Source organism: Festucalex cinctus, chromosome 1 (genome assembly GCF_051991245.1).
Source record: "Festucalex cinctus isolate MCC-2025b chromosome 1, RoL_Fcin_1.0, whole genome shotgun sequence".
NCBI lineage: Eukaryota > Metazoa > Chordata > Actinopteri > Syngnathiformes > Syngnathidae > Festucalex > Festucalex cinctus.
In genome coordinates, this window is record NC_135411.1 from 17,455,171 (window position 1) to 17,478,379 (window position 23,209).

Consider the following 23,209-nt stretch of genomic DNA (forward strand, 5'->3'; position numbering starts at 1 on the left):
CGTCTATTTGTCCTGCAATTACCGCTCCTGTGTCATTAATCTGCTGCTCAATTAATCAATCGCCACAAATTGCTGCATGGGCCCACATAAGTTATACAAATCTGTGTGAAATATATTTAACACAGACGTGTTCTTGTGTAGATTAACAATGTTGCTTTTTTTCTCCCGCACTTCTCCCGCAGGTTCTTGTATTTCAAATAACAGAGCAAGACAACAAGCCCACTCCGGGAATTCTCAACTTTCACCACCTGCAAATGGATCGTAAGGATGATGATGACACCGCCCACTCAACTTATATTCTCTCACACTGCCATCAAGCAAACCTGCCCGGGCTTGTGTTGCAGGTAAACGTCTGCAGTGTTTCAACCAAGGTTGACTTCTTTCCCATTAGACACTTAAAAGTGACGGCATTTGAGCTGTAAGCATATCTTGTTTTTGTTGCATCCTGTTTCTCCGTTTCAGTGAGTTTCCTCCAGCTTCCTCGCTCCCACATTTCAAAAACTTTCAGGTTAGGTTCATTGAAGACTCTAAATTGTCCATAGAAGTGATTGTGAGTATGAACCAGTCCAGGGTGTCGGTTGGGACGGGCTCCAGCTCACCCATGACCAGCGTGACAGCCTGCTAATGTTAATGAAGGGACTTTGCTGATAACGTCAAAATAATGCACTCTATTTCATACAAATGTTTCCTTTTTTTTATTATTATTTACAGAGCACATCAAAACAATTACATTTGCATATACAAATAAACGGATGCGCAGAGGTCCAGTATACATGAGGTACACATACAATTCTACCGTTGTGTTAACTGTCTAGACAGAGCCACACTGCGAACTAGGCAGAAACAAAATGGAAATCCATTGCAGAGCGTTCCCACAGAAGAAACAATACAGCAATGATGGCTTCTTTTTGTAATTCCAACACTTTCCAGACACCACTACACGAAATATAGTTTGGCCGACATATCCTACAGCCACTGAGAAACAGCAGTTTTCATTGTGTGGGAACATCTCCCCCTAGCGGGCACGAGAAGACTTGAGAGGAGCGGCGGCATGAGAAAAACAAACTCAACAGTTTTTGTGGCAAAAGTTACGGATCCATTTTTTTATTATTATTATTTTAGGTGGCGTGCCTTTCTAAATTCCACTTAATGAAGGCTTCGATAGTTATCCTCCGGCCACTAGGTGGTGCCAAAGAGCTTGAGATTGGCAGTAGATTGAGAAAAACATTTTAAAAACTACTAATTGAAATTCAGCCATGTAAAAGAATCTACTTTGGTGAGAATTAACCCAAAAATTCAGGGCAGTAGTACAGTACTGTATACAGGAAATCAGTTAATGGTATGTCATCAGTTAATGAGTGAATGAGGAGACAAAAACATTGAGCACCTTGAAGCGCTACACAAGTGAAAGCCCATTTGCCATTGAGGATGCATCAACACTAGGGGGCACCAGAGGACAGGAAATAATTTAAAATAAAATCAGAACTGCTTACAACAAAATTGTTTTTTGTTTTTTTTGCTCAAGGAAAATAAATATTGTACAAATCTACTAAGATAACTTCAGTTATGGCAATATAGAAATTTATCAAATGGTGATAATATAGCTGGACCTCTTTTTTTAATCTTGGCTTTCAAAGGAGGAGTAGGTTTTAAACAATTTTTTGGGGGGATTTTAATGGCTCTAGATTGTTTTAGAATAAGCTGACAATAAAACAATAATTGTTTTAGAATAAGATCATTTCATAGAGTTGTTTTAATTTTTTTTATTGGCCTCGTGTCCCACAAAATCATGATTGGGGATGTGACCTCAGAGACAACAAAAACACAATTTCAGTTTGGTATAATTATAACACCGCAACCAGCTGGTGTTAAGTGGGGGAGGGATATATAATATATATTAAGGCTTAATTAAAATAATTTTCATCACACACTATTTTTTTCATTTAAATGTTGACAGCTTTCATACACATAGAACTTAGAGGAAGACTTATGTTTAAGAATGGTTTAAAAAAATAAAACATTTTTATGTTGCATAGATCATACTGTATATGCACGCCATCTATCCCATGAAACCAATTTATATACACGCACACTGCTTTAGCACATTTTCCACGATTTCATAAGATAAATGCATTCATCTAATCAACAATGTTAATGCCCTTACTGTAATATCGAACTAAGAAAAAAAAATCATGTATATGAGTGTAATAATGAAGTCATGAGAGTTCATGTTCAGCTCAATATCCTGGTGGTAATCGTGTCACATTTACAGTTCCTCGTTTTCTCCTCCTACTTACTCTTCAGCGAGCCGATCATCACCTTGGACACAAAATTGACGATGGCGCTGGCCGGCTGCTCGGGGTCGTGCTCAGCAAACAGGTGGCACACGTTGTCCATGGAGGTGCCACTCTTTCTCGCCACGAATCCAAAAATCCTGCGCAGAAGCGGAGCAAATGTAAGAAAAAAAACTGATCGTGTTGTTCAAATGATTTCCTGCTTGCAGTTGTGTACGAATAATGTCTTACTTTGCTGACATGCAGCCGTCCCTTTTCCACCTGTTCAACAAAACAAGGACAAATTAGCACTTGGAAAGTGTCCACAGTCATTCTTATTCAACACTCACTTTCGATCTTGAGGGTCCAAAGCACAGAATATGACCGTGTTGACATTGTAGTGCCTCCTGAAGAAAAGTCTACAAAACAGACGAGATATTAGTAACATGTGACAACTATCATTTTGTGTGTTTCACAGTATGTGTGTTCCACTGACTTCCTCTGGTTGTCAGTGAGGGTGATTCCCTGCGAGGAGACCTTGAAGTGGACCACGGTGGAAGTTGGAGGCGGGTTGGAGCTCAGGGTCACGCCAGTGGCTTTCTGCACCGCCTGCACCCCCGTCAGGGACTCCATGTCCACCGAGCCCAGGTACCACACGTTGCAGGCTATAAACAAACAACACAGATTTGCATTTAGAGTACATTATCGACACTGTATTTCCATGTAACATTTCAAGGGGTATATCTAGGTGTATGTACGGTATCTGATTTTGCCTAATTCAGATCTGAAGAGATCCAATCTCATGTGTTTTTTTTCTTGCTGTAATGACGCATATTCAAATTGAGAGCAAAAAATTACATCGGAATTGTGTCACCTAACCCAAGTAGTGATAATTATGTGACTGCTACGGAGCAAAGCAGGCACATATTACTATCCTAGAAAATGGCGTTTATTATTTCAAATTATTTACGCCAAAAATTCCCATACGAATGAATGAAGAAGGGGGGAAAGATCCTGACCAAAAAGTCCCATAGGAATGAATGGAGAAGGGGGGGGGGGGAATCCACAAATCAAGCACCTAGGAATTGACCTGATTTCAACAGGAAGTGACCTCTTTCAACAGGAAGTGACCCGATTTCAACAGGAAGTGACCTGATTTCAACAGGAAGTGATCCGGAAGTGACTTAATTTCAACAGGAAGTGACCTGATTTCAACAGGAAGTGATTTGGAAGTGACTTAATTTCAACAGGAAGTGACCTGATTTCAACAGGAAGTGACCTGATTTCAACAGGAAGTGATCCGGAAGTGACTTAATTTCAACAGGAAGTGACCTGATTTCAACAGGAAGTGATTTGGAAGTGACTTAATTTCAACAGGAAGTGACCTGATTTCAACAGGAAGTGATTTGGAAGTGACTTGATTTCAACAGGAAGTGCCCTGATTTCAACAGGATTTGGCAAACTATTCAGTGCATGCGGCTTTCTACCTTGCAAGACTCAGCAGTCGCATCCAAAATTTCCGAGGAAATTTTTCTAGTTTTATCAGCAGTTTTTAAATTTAGTCTCAATTGTAGTCCAATTTCAATCATGTGTGTTACGTTTTTATCATAGTTAGTCAACCTCATCCAGTTTTTATTTAGTCAATTTTTAGTTATTTAGTCTAGCATTTTAGTCTTTATTTTAGTCCAATAAAACATAATTTCATTCATCTAGTTTTAGTCAACAAATACTGTCAATGTTTCAGTCAGGACAATCATTTTACCTCTATATTTTTTTTGTCATCAGATAATGTTGAATATTTCGTATCTAAAACTATGTCACATAAAATGTTCTCTCAAGTTTTTGATGAAAAACAACTTCACACATAATTACAGTATATCAACAAGTGGCTACTATGGCTTCATGCTACGAGCTAGTTTTTTTTAGTTTTTTTATTTTATTTTATTTTTTTTTTTTTAACCTTTCATCGTGAATCCACCTCCTGTATGTCCTATGTGTCCTATTGCTAGCAACAGATTTGAAAGGGAGTGTGGAACTGTATGTCACATGACAGTGTCACAGTGACTGATTAGCAGAGCCAAGATTTTACAAAATCATGTAATTTTCTTCCCGTTTTTGTTCATGAACTAAAATGTCCATAGATTTTAGTCCAGTTTTTATTAAGTGAAATACATTTTGGTATCGTCTTCATTAGTCGACGAAAATGCATGCTGATCTAATCCCAGTTATTGTATATAAATTAGGGTTTTAGTCCAGTGAAAATGTGTTGACGAAATTATTTTTGTTTAGTTTTCGTTGGCGAAATTAACACCGCTTAGATGTTACCTGCTCCCTGTTTGAGCAGTTCTGCAGCAGAGTTGGTGACTGACTGAGACGTGTTCTCCACCACATCTTCTAGAGGGTCTAAAAAAAAAGAAAAGTTGGGAGGGAAAAATAGACAGTTTCACATAAAAATATGATTCACATAATATTCTACGAATCGAATCTGAGCAAGAGTCTGTGTGTGTTTTTACCTCTGTCTGGTATGATGAGTTTACAAGGCAGGGCCAAGGGAGTTATTGAATGTTGGCAAACCAGTGCAGTTAAACTTCCTGTAAAACAATAGTGTTTTGTACAAAAACATAAATAAATAAATACACAAGGAATTTGACGCTTTACTACTACACCAGTTTTTGTTTTTAACCCTCCTGTTATGTTATGGGTCAAAATGACCCACATCCAAGTTCAAGAACAAATGTTAGCTTTCGCTATAAAAATCAACAGACAATTAAAAAAAACAAAAAAAAAAAAAAAAAAAAAACATCACATCAACAGACTAAGAAATGGTTACCTCCAATGTATGTGCACAGAAAACAGTTAATAATAAGCTATAAACAATGTTTATTGTGTTGGTTTTGGAATTTTAAACATTCCGGCCGGGTCACATTGACCCATTTTAAGAGTGAAAGAGTATAAATATTATTATGAAACATTTCATTGACAGACAATTATAATGGTTCACTTTAACAAATGTTCAATTAAATGTAACATTAAATATAGCCTGGATCAAATCGATCCATTTAAATGTTCAAGATACAAATGAGTAGTTTATTTATTTATTTATCTATTTATCTATTTATTTGTATGAAACTTCTCTTCAATTACGGTAATTAAAACTGTTCACGTTGACATATTTTCAATTAAAATGGTTTCAAACTTACTAATGTTTATTGGAATGCTTTTGGAACATTAAATATAGCTTGGGTCAATTTGACCCATTTTAGTAGCTACAAAATAAACGAGTAGTTTTTTCACAACTTTTAATCAACAATTAAAATGGTTCATTTTGACAATTGCATTGAAAACTGTTAATCATGAGCTATAATCCAGTAATAGGGCACTTTTGCAATATTAAACATAGCTCGGGTCAAACTGACCCATTTCAAAGTTAAAGAACCACAAATAGTCGTATTCCATGATGAAACTTGTTAAAAATGGTTCATTTCAAATGTTTGCAATGAAAGCAGTTCATAATGTTTACTGAGATGTGTTTTTATTATTAAACACTTGGGTCAAATCGACCCGGGAACATTATTGCTGTTAGTGAGAAACCAAGCTAACAGGAGAGTTAACTGCCAGTAGCGATATACTGGATATTAATTTCATTTTTTATATTGCAGTTTTTTTAATTATCAGGCAACATCATCACCAAAATCTGTGAATTTTCACCTTCGTGTCTGCTTTAAATACATTATAGTAATAATAATATAAAATTGGTGTAGCTATTTCAGCCACAAAAATGATTGGCACTCCATGTTTGTTGTCATTACTTTATACAAAATCTTGCTAAGATGGAAAAGGTTTGGGAATTCCTGGATTGTAAAATGCACCCACGGACAACAGAGGGCAGCAGAGTGCCTTTAGCGACTGTTTGGCATTGAGTTTTTCCAAACAGCCAAATGATGTCAGCGTCCTAATCACTCACCAAAATAGGGCTCATTGGGGCAACCCTTCAAGCGAACACCCTTCTGTGTGCACTCAATCAGGAAGTGGCGCACTAATTCATTGGCAAGATCTCCGCCTGCCAAACACAAACACACAAAACAAGATGATTACTTCATCACAAGCGTCTGTGGCCCGTTTCAGCGCTAAACATTCGGTTCCCTCCAAGGAGGTTGGGGTAATTCCCCCCCAAACATATCCAACTCGTGAGATGAATGGATGGGATTATGATTCCACAGAAGAGCCTGGGAGGGGGCAGGAGGAGCTGAGGAATGTCTCGACACAAAGACCCGCTCCTTGAGATGGGTTGGGTTTCACAATAATAAGGAACCACAATGGGCTTAAGCTGCAAGTGCGGAGGGGGGGACGGTGTCATGATGTCATCACAGGTACCTTAGGACTGATTTGGGAGGATGGAGAACAAAAGGGACAGGTGTGTGTGTCGGGAAGGTTCAAATAAGCAGAAAGGTATGTCTATAAACTTTGTGCTGTTAGGAATGTAAAAAAAAATAAAAAAAAATACAAAAAAATGGGAGCATGTTTTCGGATGCACACTGTTTTATAGGTATGATAACGTTCAATGTTCCTTTGTGTCATGCTGGAACATGTTCAGAATGTTTGGTTCCCCGCATTTCGTTCCAAAAATAACTCTTCTCGCTCAACAATCCCTTTTTATGTGACCCCATCTATGTGGGGCAGGAATCTTCCCAGGAGATGCAGCAAGTCCTTTGTTAAGCGCTGAAACATTAGCTGTTTATCAGAGCCATGTCGGCCATTAGTTCTGTTTTGCTTCACGGCAAAGACGCCCAACTACAGTGTGACGAAGGGGAGACTCTCAGGTTCCAGTACTCTTTCGAGTACAGTGGATGGTAAGACGAGATGGCTTTGGGGAGTGATTCCCAGGTTACCCCTGCGACTCAGAGACCAACCCCAGATCATACTTACTGTAAAATCCCGTAGCTAACACGCACCCATGTACAATATGCTTCCTCCAAATCATCATTAAAAAGATGTTTTTTCTTCTTCTCTGTACTTGTATATCATATGGGCCACCGATTTGCTGGAATCCTTTATTATATTATCAGTGAATAATATGAATGAATAAATATTCAAAACATACCAATGAAGTGTATTTTTGAAATCTTTTTTTAAGAAAATTTTGTATGCTATTTTAGTAATTTTAGTGAGCTATATTATTTTATTATTTCTTTAGATTTTTTTTTTGCTTTATGTTTTTATTATTATTATTTTACAGCTAGGTAATTGACTAATAAACAATGTAATGTGATTTTTTTTCTTATTCTTATTCAGCCCTGTTTGAAAGTTCAGTCATTATTTTTATTTTTTTAAGACAGAAAGGAATAATGATTTTGTTTACCTTTATTAGTTTTGGCAAAGTTTCTGAGGAAGGCGGTAGAGGACGCCCCAACCAGTAAAGGCAAACAAAATCCTTTTTGTCTTTAAAACGAAAAATAATGACTAAATGACTCAGGTTGATTTTCATCAAGCCTGTAGCATGGAAGCTACACGGAACCAAAGCAGAGGAAAAAAAAAGAAAAAGAAAAAAGAAAACGATCAGAACTAGCAATTGTAAATGTTAAGACTTGTTCAGTAGTTATCATGGGAAAAACTTATAGTAGGCGCGTGGTCAACTGAGTTTTGGCTAAGTTCCATGAAATGTAATAGGAAGCTTGCTGAAGCTTGAGTTTGGAGGGTTGACTGGTTGACTTTGAGTTTGTTGATTACAATTTTGTGTTGTTGAGTTTGTAAAACATTCCATTCATCACAATGAAAATGACAGAGTTTGAGTTTACAACTTCAATGTTGATATAGTGAGCAAAGCTAATTTCCTTCCATTCGGTGTTAAGTACAATTTGATGTTCTTTTTGGAATTTTCCAGCATTCTCAGTGATTATGGTGATTTGTGGAACAGGCTGATTATTATTTTTTTTTTTAATACCTCGTATAGGTTCTCTCTCATTTACAAAATCTGTTAAAGTGTTAACATTCTGCATGTTCTGCTTAAGAGAAGCAAGGCACATTCAAAGAAACCCACCTTAGTGCAGATTCTGGACATTCCAACATGTTAAGGTAACCATTGAGCAATTCAGCTTCTCTGATGCGTTTCGTACCTTTTTTGCTCTGCTGGAGAACAGATGGTGGGGGTGTGGCCACTTTCATGGCCAGCCCGTAGGCTCCTCTGAAGGAATGGCTGTCACGCACAATGAAGCAGCCTGGCTCCTTGTCCTTTAAGACTGAAATGGCTGTGAGACAGAAACATGATGAGCCATCAGTTGCTTTAAAGACACGTTCTTTCGTTTTCACTCAGGAAAAAAATCACCACCACACATTAACAGAAGCCCAGAGGTGTAGACTGAGAAGGAGTTCATGGGTATACATCCTGTATTTATATAGTCATCAGGGGTGATCATCATAATTGGCCAATACCGACTTCCTTAGCACAGGTGATGTCATCATCAGTCGACACCAAGTAGAAAAAATACTTTTTAAAAGTTAATTGTACATGAAAAATAATAAAGTTATCAAATCCATTCTGGACAAAATATTACCTTTTCACTGCTGAAAATAGTTTAATGAGTCAAGTATCCCTTTAACAATTTCAACAATTTTATCATAATATATAAACAATATCACTAAATACCATTAACTTCAGTTGGCAAAATGGCCGCCTTCTGGTTCTGATATTGATAAAAACTGCTGGATTTTGCTGTTTAACATATTCCACTAATGCAATATGTGGAATAAATGGGGCTGCGTAGAACATATTGTTGTCAAAAATTTTGGGGGATGTTGACTTCCGCTTTAAGTTTGCCACTCCTTACACCATTGCTACTCGATTCTACACTCCTTACTTCATTGCCGACTTAATTCTTCTCACTTTACTCCATTGCTTACCCGATTACTTCCTCCATTTCTTACTTGATTTCTTCCTTGTTTTCTTGTTTCTTGCTGATTTATTTTTACTTTTGTGGTATTTGTCTTCCTTCAACTGCTTCTAGATTTCTGGATGAATTTAAACCATTCCAACTTCAGCATGTTAACTCATTCACTGCCTTTGACAAGTATACTTGTCAATTATATATTTTTTTTGAGCGGGCATAATGGGGGCGAATCTGATTATGCTGGACTGTAATTGTCAAACTTGGAAACAACTTTACTGATGCCCAACCACCGGTAGATGACATCATTGCCTCATTTTATACGAAATAAACACATTTTCAGAGTCCATGGGAGTAATGGCTGGATTTTGTGCAACCTACAGTTTTCTACTGTCAATTATAAAAGAACGGGACGAGGCAAAAAGTAGGGAGTCTATGCTGTCATTTGGTAGATTCGGCTTATAAATAATTATTGAACGTAATATCGCGTGGGTATTGAAAATTTTGAAATTTTCTAAAATGGCTGGCAGTGAATGTTAAGAGGTCCTACTGTATAAACTTACCTTGATCTCTTGAGATGTCAGGCTTGTACCAGAATTTGGATGTGTCTTGTACAAATTTGACAGTGACCTGCTTGCTTGCAAGCACATCTGCAAAAACAACAACAGCAGAATGAATTTTGAGTACTCATCAAGCGCCATTCGGGCCAGTAGGTGGTTTATTCGCTAATGACTCACCTGGCAGCGGTGAGCCCGTTCTCGGCATCTGAGCCGACAGGTCCGGCAAGACGTTGGGGAAGGGGATACTCAGAGAACTCCCACTGTGTGGACTCGAGAATCCACTCAGGGCCGGGGATGCTGTTCCCCCATGTTCCCCATCTGATACTCTCTTCTTCTCAGGCAGATGTGGGGGTAGCATCAGAAGTGGCTGCGATTGATTCTCATCCAAGGAGGTCAGGATATCCCTTTCCGTACTCCCGTTTCCGAGCAGTAAGGCGGGGGTGGGACAGTGCGAAACATAACCTAAAGCCAAGTCATCCTGCTCGTCAAAGCTTTGGGCAGGACTGTGGTTGAGGGCGTAGCGGGCCGTCCGGCCTCGCTGGGTGCTACGAGGCGAGCTGTGGGCGTTAGGTGCCGGGTGCACGTGTTGGTGGCCGTAGTCTAGTGACGTGGCGTGCTGGGGGGCTTGCCTGTTGGAGGGGAAGCTGTTCAAAGAGGCTTGGCGGCTCACGACGGGATGCTCCGGCCAAGATTGGATCACTGGAGGGCTTCAGTTGTTATAAGATGAGAAATGATCAACAACGATAACTCATATCTTGTACACAAAACTGGACGGAATCCTACCTGTCTGTCCGCTGGTGAGACTCAACAACAGAGACAGAATGTGTCATATTTTGTATCCTGTGGCAGTTGATGGTGGAATTTGACGCGTCAACTCCTGCAACTCCATTGATCATCTCTGAATATCCTCGCGATTCTGTGAGAGTCAAGAAAATTACAGAGCTGTTTTCATTTTGAAGCAAACTAAGTTAGGTAGCACAGAAATAGCCGTATAATTGGGAAATATTGCCTGAGAGAAGAGCTGTGGATTGAGTGCAATCAATATTGTGGTTTACAGGAAATGAAAACACGGGTCATCAATCTTCATAAAACACAGCTACCAATTATTTCCACCACAAATCAGATTCAATTGAGCAGTCTGACATAATTGGGTAAAAGCTCAGTGTTGTTCAGCTTTAGGGGGTTTCTTTTTTTAATCAGTTGTGCACAGATGTAGAGACGCTGGTTTTCTTGTTTGTATTTCCCACTGTGTACATAGAGACACTTTCAAAAGGGGGGGGGGGGAGAAAAGTTTGTCTTTGTGTCATGCTTCCTGGCCCACGGTAACCATGGTAATGAGACAGAACTGAATGTAGCCGGGATCCTGGCTTGGGTGTCTGGTTCTAAGAGGCACAGCGGGGGCAGCGTTTAGTTCCCAGGCCTTCCAAGCGAAAGATGAGCAACTGTAGGCTCCAATGGCAACCAGTTAACGATATAGGGAAGTGAAGTCAAAATGAAATACAAGACGGCAATATCATCTGTTTGTGGGCACTTGCAGATTTACAATGTTGCTGTGACGTCCAAACCAACATGATGAAAGGATTAACTCAATTTCATTGAAGTCCTCTCTCGCATGCTGGGACGAGTTCCTATCTCTGAGAACAATCTGGAAGACGGGGACAGTCTTCCACCATAGATAAACCCCACAAAACCAAAACGGTGTATTTGAGTCATCAGACTTGTATCGTCTACAAAGGTTGCCCCATTGAGTCATAAGATCGGTCAGGAAACCTCCCTGGGGTTGAATTTTTGCTTTGTTTTCGGTTTCTCTTGCTAAACTATAATTGTTAAGATGTAGTCACGGCGTAGACAGAATCATGTCATAACCTGACGACATATTGGACTTACCATGGTCTGTCCTGAAGCCTCCATAAGAATGAATGCTGGTAGGTGGCGTTTGCCGGAATGATTGACTAAACTCTGACACATTTTTCACTGAAAAGTCAAAAACAAGACATTTTTTAGTTACAGTCAGGCCATCATCAACATCAACCAGGAAGGAGATCAAACATTTCTGCAACTTGTTGTTATTTATCAGCAACAGTACTTTAACAGTGAACCTCTAACTCCTCAACTCAACTTTATTTATAAAGCACTTTAAAACAAGCATTGCTGTACACAAAGTGCTGTACATGGAACAGAAATTGGTCATGCAGTAAAGAACAAGGTAAGTATAAAACAAGAACAAAACAAACATTGTAAGTATGTATACAAGTGAATCAATAAATTAATAACAAAGTAGATGAGTGAATAAATAAATAAATAAATAAAGCCCAAGTCCTTACAAATGAGCTACTTCCGCCCGATTAGTATGGAGTACCAAAAATGCCAAAATAAACATGAAAAAATAAATTAAAAAAATTAAATAAAAAAAATACATATAAATGGGGAATATATACACATTGATAAATAATGTAAAAATAAATACAAAATAAAAAGACTAAAAAAAAGTACAAATATAAAAAATAAACGTGAAAATAAATACAAAAAATATATATATCAATAGAAAAAAAAATGTCAAAAGCGCTAATAAAAATAATAACACTCTGATCATGGTCATACTTATTTCATGCTGCAAACGTTTACATGAAATGTGTCATGAAAAGTTATTCAAATGAGGGGAATTAATATTTTTAGACCCGTTTTTATTTTCATTTTTATATATTTATGTATTTTTTTATTTTGGCATTTTTGGTCCTCCATATATTATAAGTCGATTAGAAGCCGACGACCTGGCAAAGGTGCACTGAATCACCTATTTCCAATGTATCATTAAGATCAGATTTACAGAAGCGAGTTCCAGAGAGGCATACTCATACCATATGACGACCAAGAGAAACTAAATCGTGAAACATCTAGCAAGAGTATTTTCAGGGCCTGCACATTAGAATAGCAACAACAGTCAGTCGCAATTCACTTGACTCACCGTAGGGTGTAGGTGGAGATATCGGGAAGGCGGGCGTGGGTGGAGGCATGTCACTCCCAGCTTCAACTCCGCTGTCTGTATCTTGACCTTGCATGCTGTAGTCCGCACAGTCGCTCCTGCACAACACGGTATGCTGGAGACAAACAGAACAAATGGTTTCAAACCACATGTAAAAGAAAAAGGCAGGGGCGCTTGTGCCGTTCAATGTACCTGTGACTGTGGTAAACAGGGTGAATATGTCCTCTGGCTTCTGTACTCCTCTGGCCCCGTCCACCCGGAGCTACAGAACCTTGCGCGATCTGTGACGTCACCTCCTTGGCGACTTAGATTCCGTGTGACATCACCTTCATTTGACTGCACAGCTGGACACAGAGAGAAAGCGGCGGGTCGTTAAATGTAAAATAAATCCTTCGAGATATGGAGACTTCGGGGTTGAATTGAAATCTCGGTTCTGGCATTCCTGTGTGGAGTTGTGTGTTTTCTGCGTGCTTCTGTGAATTTTTTGTTCCGTCATTGCAGCTTCCTCCCTCATTCCAGTTCATCTAAATGTATGCGAATGCTTGTTTAATTGTGCCCTGTGATTTTACTGGTGAGCACTCCATGGTGTACACCACATCTCACTCAAAATCAACTGGGATAGACTCTGGCTCTCACCACCCTAAGCATGATGGAAAATGGATTCATAGATGGGTGTTGGTGAGTAGCATGTCACATCACATCACTGTTTGTGAGTCAAAATTTGCATTTTGCGCCTCATTAAAATACATCGATTAGCAACATTGAGAATCAAAGATTCTTAAGATTTACGATCCGTGGAGACGTTTCCCAAAAAGCTTCACGTCAACAGGGTGAAATGCACTTACGTCACCTACGTGTGACAAGCAAAAGGCCGAAGCAAATGGTCAGTAGCCGCTAGGGATGTAACGATATCCAAACATCAAGATACGATGTTATCACGATATGAAGGTCACGATACGATAATTATCACGATATTGTGGGGGGGATTGTTGGGGTGGCGATATTTAACTCTTTGACTGCCAAAAACGTTTAATCACGATTAATAAAATCACAATGTATGCCGCCATAAACGTTAAATGACGTCAACTACGTTTATTTATTTATTTATTTTTTAAATCAATGGGCAGTGCAACATCTAAGTGCAGCGCTGCCTGGTCAATGGGTTGTGGAATCAAAAACACTCACTAACTATGGCCACCAGATGGCAGCATTGTATCTCTTCAATGGAATGCCCGTGTATCAAATTACAATGAAAGATGACAAAATCTGATGAAATAGGACGTTTTCAAGGATGACGTGAATGATAACGTTTTGATAACGTGTGGCATTAAAAGAGTTAAAAGGATCACAATATTGTACAAAAAAAGAGCTCATACTAAAAAAAGCACAACATTGTGCTTTTGTACATAACAGCAATGCATATAAACCACCTACAATCTCTAATAACAATATTGAGGCACTTACTTGCTAATGCAAGCACACATTGATCGCTTCACAAGCAAATTATGTTCCCCTTCATCTGACAATTAGCATATATTTTAAACACAGAAGGCCAAAACATCCCTAATGAAACTTACATGACACTAATAAACTAGCCACTAGAGGGTGCTAGAACTGCACAAATGGAAATCAACCTGACTTTTGCTTAAACAGATGTGGTCCTTTTAAATATTGTGAACATGACAACGACGATATTGTGACAGCTTTAATATCACAATATCGCCCTTATCGTTACATCCCTAGTAGCCGCTGTGTAATATAAATACATATCAACACAATCTCCCGATCTTGTTTAAAAAAATAAAAGTAAAAAAAAAAAAAAACAAGAACATTTTCGTCTACGATGAACAGTCACCTATCCTCGCTGCTTTCTGCTGTTCGGGTGCTATCGAGGCAAGCTTGGTGCTACTTACGTCATTATAGCTAGCTAGCAAAGAGCATTGGCTAGCTAATTAGTGTGGCTATTTCAAAAAAATAAAACATTAAGCCTTGGATACTATTGGAATATCCTTCGTCCTCATTGTCTTTTCACAAAAGAAAAATGACTCAAGACATTCTGGCAGGTTCTTCAAAGGCTAATGCCTGCAGTCATGTTGTTAGCGGACAGTTGAGGAATGCTGGGAAGCTATCTGGTGGGCCAATGTGTTTATGTGTGGGGGCTCGCTGCTGTGACTACTCTGAGGAACGTCACTCTTCAGCACTAGGGTGTTAATTTGAACCCTCCCAGCGGGCTCGGGGCTGTCAAACCCGAAGAATGCGAATGATGCCTAAGTGCTAATAATGGGGCTCATTAGTCAAATTGTTTGGCAAATGACCATAGCTGTCACGTCGTCACTTAGCGATTTTATAAACTGTGTGTGCTGTTGAGTCTTTTTTTTTTTCTCACTAATCCAAATATAGAATGAGGGAATGAAGTAGGTTTGGTGTAAATGTCATAATAACTCAATCAAACTAATCAAGCTAGTATGCAATTCCAACTGAGTAATTGATCATTAATTTTTCGTCATTGTTGGTCAATTTGTGCGGCTGGATCAAGTTATTACCGAGTGATTAAGTGGCTAAACTAATGCGTTAATTATTTAATAGCAAATAAGAGTGACTTAAAGAGAACAACCCATAATTTACTGGAGTTTTTTTTTTTTTTTTTTTTTCATATTTGAGCTTGACTTATTTTCCCCCCTTAAAAGAGGCCTCCTTGTAGCTGATACGCACAGACAGGTATGGATGGCTCCTTTGGAATCAAATGGAAAAATATTTGCCTTCAGGCTCACAGTTCCTTCTTGGAAATTCCTCAGGCCAACCATCACCTCCACCAGCCCTCCCCTTGCCAACCACAAATACACAGCCAGATGGATGACTGTCGTTTCTCTCTGCCTCATTAGTTTCCTGTTCAAAACACTGACTTAAGTGCATCGCAGCTGTCACTGACTATTCAAAGAGTTAAGAGAGTGAAACCTAATAACCTTGTTGTTTTTCTAGGCTTGAATCACTGAAATCAGAAGAAGATGGTCATCTGTGACTTTCTAGTGTTGTCAACATCACACGAAAAGCTATGAAGGCACTTACATACTGACTTGGTTTGTCGGAGCGCCCACCAAGGTGTTGCGCATGGAAGGGCAATGGGATGATGCAGTGCGGCACAATCTTGCCCATATTAGGCTCATTTATGAATGCTCAATTGCAAAAACTGTCTGGATTTCCCACCTAACATATTGTTTTAAAGAGACTGATTTTTTTTTGCCAACTAGTGGTGAGCTAATAGAATACAACAACCTAGGTTGGAAACGTGCGCATTTTGAAGCATATCATCTATACTACGGTGCCTTTAAAAGCCTACCACCATTTAATACTTTTGCTAAATTTGTCTCCTTTGGGTATCTGTAGCAGAAAGGTGGCGACAAAACATGTCAGCTTCCTGTAAAGTGAGGCGAGCCCCTGTAATATAATTAGTGATTATTAGACCTGATTATTAATATAATTAGTGATTATTAGACCTGATTATTAATATAATTAGTGATTATTAGACCCTGCGATTGGCTGGCAACCAGTTTAGGGTGTACCCCGCCTACTGCCCAAAGCCAGCTGAGATCGGCTCCAGCACCCCCCGCGACCCTTGTGAGGAATAAGCGGTCAACAAAATGGATGGATGGATTATTAGACCTACAATTATATTAAAAAAAATGTACGTTGATGTGGCTGTGCAATTTGGAGCCATCAGAATTAATCAATTGTTCGATAAGTAATCAATTATCAAATTAATCGACAACTACTTTAGTAATCAAGTAATCGTTTCGAGCCATTTTTTAATTTATAATTGTCCAAATCTTCTGATTTCAGCATATCAACTGATTTCTGTAGTCCTTCATGAAAGAAGACTGATTATCTTCAGTGTTTAATCAAAATAAGACATTTGCAAACATCTTTTTTTCTTTGGAAAACAATGACCGAACTGGTAACATAGTTAATCCACTTTTTTTTTTTTTTTCTCACTATAGGAATACAAAGTACGAAATAACCACCAATCGCTGGTTAATCACAGTAATCAGGGGAAAAGTGCTTTTGTAATACACTTTAAAATTATATATTTTCACCTTTTCATTTTAAAATGAATAATTTAATAAAACTTGTTTGGTCCAAAAATAACTTGTATAATTATAGTTTCAAAGAAATGTATTGCCTTAATTTTTTTTTACATGTTTAAACCTTTTCTTGGACAAATGATTGTCCTAATCATGATTTCAATTATTACCAAATTAATCGTGATCACGATTGTCTTCATAATCGAGTAGCCCTACGTCGATGTGATAGAACATATTTTTTTGCATATTATTGAAATTAATATATATATATTTTAATTTATGAACATAGAAAAAAAAAAACTCGACGTCCACTTAAAGATCATTCAGCATACCAGATGAACCATCTGGTGAGTGGATATGTAATGAAATATTGCAAAGAGAACATAGTGCCATATCAGATGTGCAAAGGTAATAATCGCGTTTTTCCTCCCTTTAAATTTTAAAAAACACATCATTATTTTTAAATAATTAAACCAACAGTGAGATGAATGTCCATTCACCCAGCTATCCATCGAGATTTCCTATGTAGCTTGTCCAAGCTGACTTCTGATCTGGTTGGCAGTCAGTCAAAGGACACATGTTGACTGGAGTAGGTCAACATGTGTCATTCAATCATTCACACACATTCACACTGTCACAGAGTCACCTGGACCAAACTCATGTGACTTTGACTGTGAGTAATTTCGGAAAATGGTACAAGAGCAAAAATGCCAAATTGAAGCAAAAAAGTAACCATACAAAAGAGCTGATGATAATAGAGGAACAATGTTCAAAAAGGTCCTCCTTCCCTCCCTCTCCTTGTGTAACGTGCTGATCCCCCATCAGATAGCTACACGGGCAGGCCTGAACGGCGCGCCGACATGCGAAACAGACTGCAAACATCTGAAAAAGCTGGCAGCAACCCCGCTATTTCTGCCACTCAAACACGCCAAGTTGGGAGAGGGGAGGGGAGATGAGAGCTGTTCACTTAACTGTGCAGTGGAGAAGAAATGATGTTTTGGAACGTTAAAAAACTGGACACCCTTTATCATTCAGCTATCCCATTTGTGACAAATGCTCATTTTCAAACTCACCATTGTGATCTTTACAAATTATCTATACAACTTTTCTTGGCATGACACCATCCTATCTGTCATCACTTCTTCATCTTGCTCGGACTACTTACAGCACCAGGTCCAGTGAGCTCATTAAGTTTACACCTCCAAAATCACTCACTACTTTTGGCCGTAATTCCTTTCGATTCGCAGCAGCGAATGAGTGGAACACCCCGCAGAACAAACTGACTATGTCTTTGTTCAAGAACAAGATTCAGGAAATTATTGTCGACACCTGTTCTTGTGAATGTAAGCACAAGTCTCTTTTTTTCTTTGTTTTATGCTTATGTTATTTGCAAAATTGCATGTTTGTGTATTGTGTTGTGTGTTCCTGTTGGTGCTTCTTGTACAAGTCATGTTTGTAAATGAGAATTAGTTCTCAAACATTTTACCCGATTAAAATAAAGGTTTTTTTGTTGTTGTTGTTGTTTTTTTTTGTTGTAATCTGTCATATTTCGTTTGTTTATTTGTATTTTGGGTGTTCATGTTGTCTTTTGTCTGGTTAGTGTTTTTGATATGCGTTCCTTGCCTCGTCATGCGTAACCATGTCCACCTGCGTGTGTGTCTTCCCTGCCCCGTGTGTTGACCAATCAGTGGCCTCAGCCACTTGTGTCTTATCCAGTTGTATCTTGTTGCGTCATTCAGTTTAAGTGTATATAGTCTGATGGTTTTGTTCAGTCTGCGTGGGTGCATTGTTGTTGTTATGGTTCTACTCTGTTCCTGTGCCTCAGTTAAGTGAAGTGATTTCTCTGTATTTGTTTGCTCTTGTTCTGGACTTTGTTGAACTAGTTCCTGAATTATCCTTTTGTTTTTGTCTTATTAAACAACCACTTTTTCACATCAGCCTCCTCACTGTGCCTCCTTGCACTTGGGTCCTCAATCTTGCCTCAAACCCTGACACAGTTGGGTCAAAAATAACCCAATTTGGGTCACAAATGGACTGATCCACTCCTAGAGTCATTGACCAAATTTTTGGGGTTATTATATCAAATACAAACCTCCCAAAAATGTGTCATTTCATACAAAAAAAAAAACAAAACAAAAAAAACACAACCCCCCAAAATGATGTCAAATTGACCCAAGTACTGTTTTGGTCCAGATTTGAGTTATTTTTAACCCAACTGTATTTAGAGCAGGGGCGGGCCTCGAGGGCCGAAGTCCTGCAGGTTTTGGAGGTTTCCCTCCAGCAACACAAGCTGATTCCAATCAACGGGATCGAGAGCTTATGCAGAGCTTGCTGATGAGCTGATCATATGTCAGCTGTGTTGGAGAAGGGAAACATCCAAAACCTGCAGGACCCCGGCCCTCGAGGACCGAGTTTGCCGAGCCCTGATTTAGAGTGTGTTCATTTTGACAGCCAAAAATGGACAAAAAATAAAATAAATTTTGGGAGTTGTTTTCTGGGTTATTTATTTAAGGCAACTTTTTATTTTAAATGATTAACCCAAACAGTTTGGTCGGTCCCTTATTGACACATTTTTTTTATTTTGATCCGACTGTTTTTTGAGTGTACCCTAAACACCCTCTCGAACATTTCACTCAATCACCACTGTGTGACCGTCTTACCTATTTGCTGCGTGTTGTTCTCGCCAAATCGCAGCTCGATGCCATTGGTGCACTTGGAGGCCGAGCCGTTTACAAGCGCGCCGCCGTTCCTCTTGATGGAACTGCTTTTGCTCGACAGCGGCATGAAAGTGGGGTCCAGGTCCATGATGAGCTGGTTGAGCTGATCGATGGAGTTGTCAATATCCATGGTGAGAGATTTGAACTCGTCGTCTTGTTTGTTGTTGTTATTATTGTTCAGTGTCGCTTGTTCCTTGTGAGGAGCTGTGCCCTGCTGCTCCAAGGTCAGACCTTCTTTGGGTGAATTACTTCTTTGTTTGTTCCCTTGGTACCTTTCTGCGTCATTTCCATCCTCCGGCATGTAAATTAACTGTTGTGCAGCAACCATCTGTTGCTGGCGGACCCAGGACTGCGTGGAATAGCTTCCCTGTCTGTAGACATGCTGCTTTGGGACACAAGCGCTGCTGGGGTTGGAAGTAGCCACAGAGTTGCTCCTGGAGCCAATATGGCTCCTTTTCGCCTCACTATAATGTCTCTCATAGTCCTCCATGGGATGCGTCTGGCTTTGGCTTTGCTGTTCCTCTCCTCCAGGACTCCCAAAGCCATCAGAGAGGAGCGAGTTCTGGCTGCTTTTGTGGCAAGAGGACGACAGGGTCCCAAAGCTGTCCACGCTATGCAGATCCTGGCCCGTAATGACCTCATCATCCAGGATGTCCGTTTCCCTCTCTGGAGGCCCTCTTGAGGGATCGCCGTGAATGTGCACTTGAGCTGGGACTATCTGATGGATGCCCACTCTTGGGGCTGGATCGTCCATCTCCTCCAACGAGGGGTCCTCCACTCCGAATCCGCTCAACAGCTGTTTGAGCTGGACTTTCTCCTGCGGGCTGGGACCCTGGTGGGAGCGGACGGTGGAAGTGCTGATGGCAGCGGCCGGAGCTGCGGGTCTGTCCGCCCAGAGGGAGGTGCTAGACAGGCCAGAGTCGCTGCTGACAGAGAGGGCGTGATCGCTGTGGTCGGGGCTGGAGGTGGCGGAGGTCGTGCAGGTCCCCCGAACCAGGGTGGTCTCTCCTCCGTTGGGGGTCTTCTTGGTAACTACTTTGTCTTGGCTTAGGCTTTGACAACGTGGCACTATAACATAAGAAGGGTTCGAGGTTTAGTGTATTGAATGCGCCGTACGTTCATTACCAAGGTCACTAATTTTATAACTAAAACTAAAATTGAAAATACAATTTTTCTTAAAACCCTTCTGTTGCGTTCTTAACAATGTTCATGGGTTAATGTGACCCAACCTGATGTTTAATAATCAAAAAATATATAATGCAATGCAATGTTTTATTATATATATATATATATATATATATATATATATATATATATATATATATATATATATATATATATATATATATATATATATATATATATATTAGGGGTGTTAAAAAAATCGATTCGGCGATATATCGCGATACTACATCGCGCGATTCTCGAATCAATTCAATAATCGGCAGAATCGATTTTTTTTTATTTTTTATTTTTTATAGGATTCACACCTTGTGCATGGAAGAATGTTATATGAACGGAACATTAAGCCTTAATATTTTATTTTAATGCTGTTCAAACATGAAACAGATTACAACCTCTATAAGACTGAAATTTCAGATAAATAAATAATACATTTTCATATAAATCTTACACTCTACAAGCTTACTGATTAGTATTTTCTAAATTTGAATGAAAAAAATCGCAACAATCGACTTATAAATTCATATCGGGATTAATCGGTATCGAATCGAATCGTGACCTGTGAATCGTGATACGAATCGAATCGTCAGGTACTAGGCAATTCACACCCCTAATATATATATATATATATATATATATATATATATATATATATATATATATATATATATAAATGATGCTATAAATTAATTTTAATTTTTTTTTTGTAGATTTTCCAAAATAACAGAACAGGAGGGTTTCACAAAATAATAAAATAAAATAAAAATGTAAATGGCTTAAAAAATAAAACCTAACAATAATAACATAAATTATTGTAAAAATATTGTTTGTTTTCATCTTTGCCAGTTAATATACATGAGCTTTCGGAGTTAATTTTAAGAGTACTTACTTTGGTATTGTTGTAGGCCCGTACAGAAAAAGGGAGGTTAAGCTGTCGTTTGAGACTTTATTACACAACACTTTTTTTCTTAAATTTTTTTTTATTATCTTATACTCAAATGTTCCATATGTTAACAAAAACTAAATCTAATACTAAAACTAATGCAAAAACTAACATCATTTCCAATACAAAAAATAAAATAAAATAAATAAAACAAACTCAAACTAATTAAAACTAAGAATTAAAAATGAAATTGAAATAAAAACTAAATAGTATGAACAATTCAAAACTATTGTTACCCTGTTCATACAAATTAGGTTACAGAAACTTTGTGGCTTAATATCTTTTACAGTTATTTATACTATTCAAGGTAGTGGCTATCAAATGACTGGCGAGAGCAGGGGTCTCCAAGTTCGGTCCTCAAGAGCCCCTATCCAGCCCGTTTTTTGGCGATATTTAAAAAAGGCCACAATATTGTTAAAAAAAAAAAAAAAAAAAAAAAAAAAAAAGAGCTCATACCAAAAAAGCACAATATTGTGCTTTTGTACATAACAGCAATACATATAAACCACCTACAATCTTTTTTTTTTTTTTTGTGTGTGTGTGTGCGTGCGTTTGCGTGTTTGCGTGCGTGCGCGTGCGTGCAAATACGTATAAATTTATACTCATTAATTCACCTAAAGCCTTATAAATATCCCATTACCCTTCGCCTTAACCAGGTACTTCAGAATCTTGCCAGAGTCGTGAGGTTTAAATGGTCAGGAGACCAGAGAAAAGGTCAGAAAAAAATAAAGAGAAAAGAAAGATAAATCAAAGTGAAATCCAGCACCGACCAAACACTTCCTGCCTTCCCCATGATTACAAAATCAAAGTCTTACGCCAACCCCGGAAGCCTCTAAATTCCAGCAAATTTAGCGAGATCTCAAGAGACCAGAGGAAAAACCACCTACAATCTCTATTAACAATATTGAAGCGCTTACTTGTTAATGCACACACGCATTAAGTTCCTCCACATATTGATTTGCTTCACAAGCATATTAGGTTCCCCTTCATCTGACAATTAGACCAGATTTTAAACATAGAAGGCCAAAACATCTCTAATGAAAATTAAATTGCATTAATAAACTAGCCACCAGAGGGTGCTAGAAATGCACAAATGGAAATCAACCTGACTTTTTTAACAGATGTGTTCCCTTTAAATATTGTGAACATGATGACGACGATATTGTGGCAGTTTTAATATCACAATATCACGATATTGCCCTTATTGTTACATCCCTAATAATTACACAATAAGTCAGTCAGTTATGTCTTTTTGCACCAAATGCAAGTATTTGATATTGTTATTACAACAACTCCTTGCCTCCCATCAGGCTGCCAAGTGTTCATGGAAGGGAAAAATGACACAAGAATCCCAATGCTCAGATTATATAACAAACCTCAAGTGTCTTCGATGTGTCAGACGACTGCACATCTTGACAGTGTTGACCCCTGCATTCCTATCCCTGCTGTGATCAAGTAACCCTTCTCCCCGCCGGTTGACCCTTGACCCCTGGCATATGTCCAAACAACCTCTTTAATCCTCCAGAAGCACAGGAGGTCAGTCATTTGCGGCCGGGCCCAGTCGCCATCCATCACTACGGAGACATCAGGA

The 23,209-nt window shown here is 38.8% G+C and overlaps 1 protein-coding gene across 2 annotated transcripts in view; it reads right to left on the reverse strand.

Moving 5' to 3' along the window:
* Positions 1-671: 671 nt before the first annotated feature.
* Positions 672-23,209, reverse strand: part of tns3 (tensin 3) — a 49,873-nt gene continuing 27,335 nt past the window's right edge. For both annotated transcript variants that reach the window (XM_077520103.1, XM_077520093.1), the window contains exons 13-27: positions 19,437-20,561; positions 12,890-13,041; positions 12,680-12,812; positions 11,602-11,688; positions 10,498-10,630; positions 9,892-10,421; positions 9,718-9,804; positions 8,387-8,518; positions 6,238-6,333; positions 4,787-4,864; positions 4,599-4,676; positions 2,770-2,938; positions 2,624-2,692; positions 2,526-2,555; positions 672-2,434 (exon numbers count right to left, since the gene is read on the reverse strand). In XM_077520103.1, the coding sequence (XP_077376229.1) occupies positions 2,290-2,434; positions 2,526-2,555; positions 2,624-2,692; positions 2,770-2,938; positions 4,599-4,676; positions 4,787-4,864; positions 6,238-6,333; positions 8,387-8,518; positions 9,718-9,804; positions 9,892-10,421; positions 10,498-10,630; positions 11,602-11,688; positions 12,680-12,812; positions 12,890-13,041; positions 19,437-20,561 (3,044 nt within the window). In that variant the 3' untranslated portion in view covers positions 672-2,289. The remainder of the gene's footprint in view (positions 2,435-2,525; positions 2,556-2,623; positions 2,693-2,769; positions 2,939-4,598; positions 4,677-4,786; positions 4,865-6,237; positions 6,334-8,386; positions 8,519-9,717; positions 9,805-9,891; positions 10,422-10,497; positions 10,631-11,601; positions 11,689-12,679; positions 12,813-12,889; positions 13,042-19,436; positions 20,562-23,209) is intronic.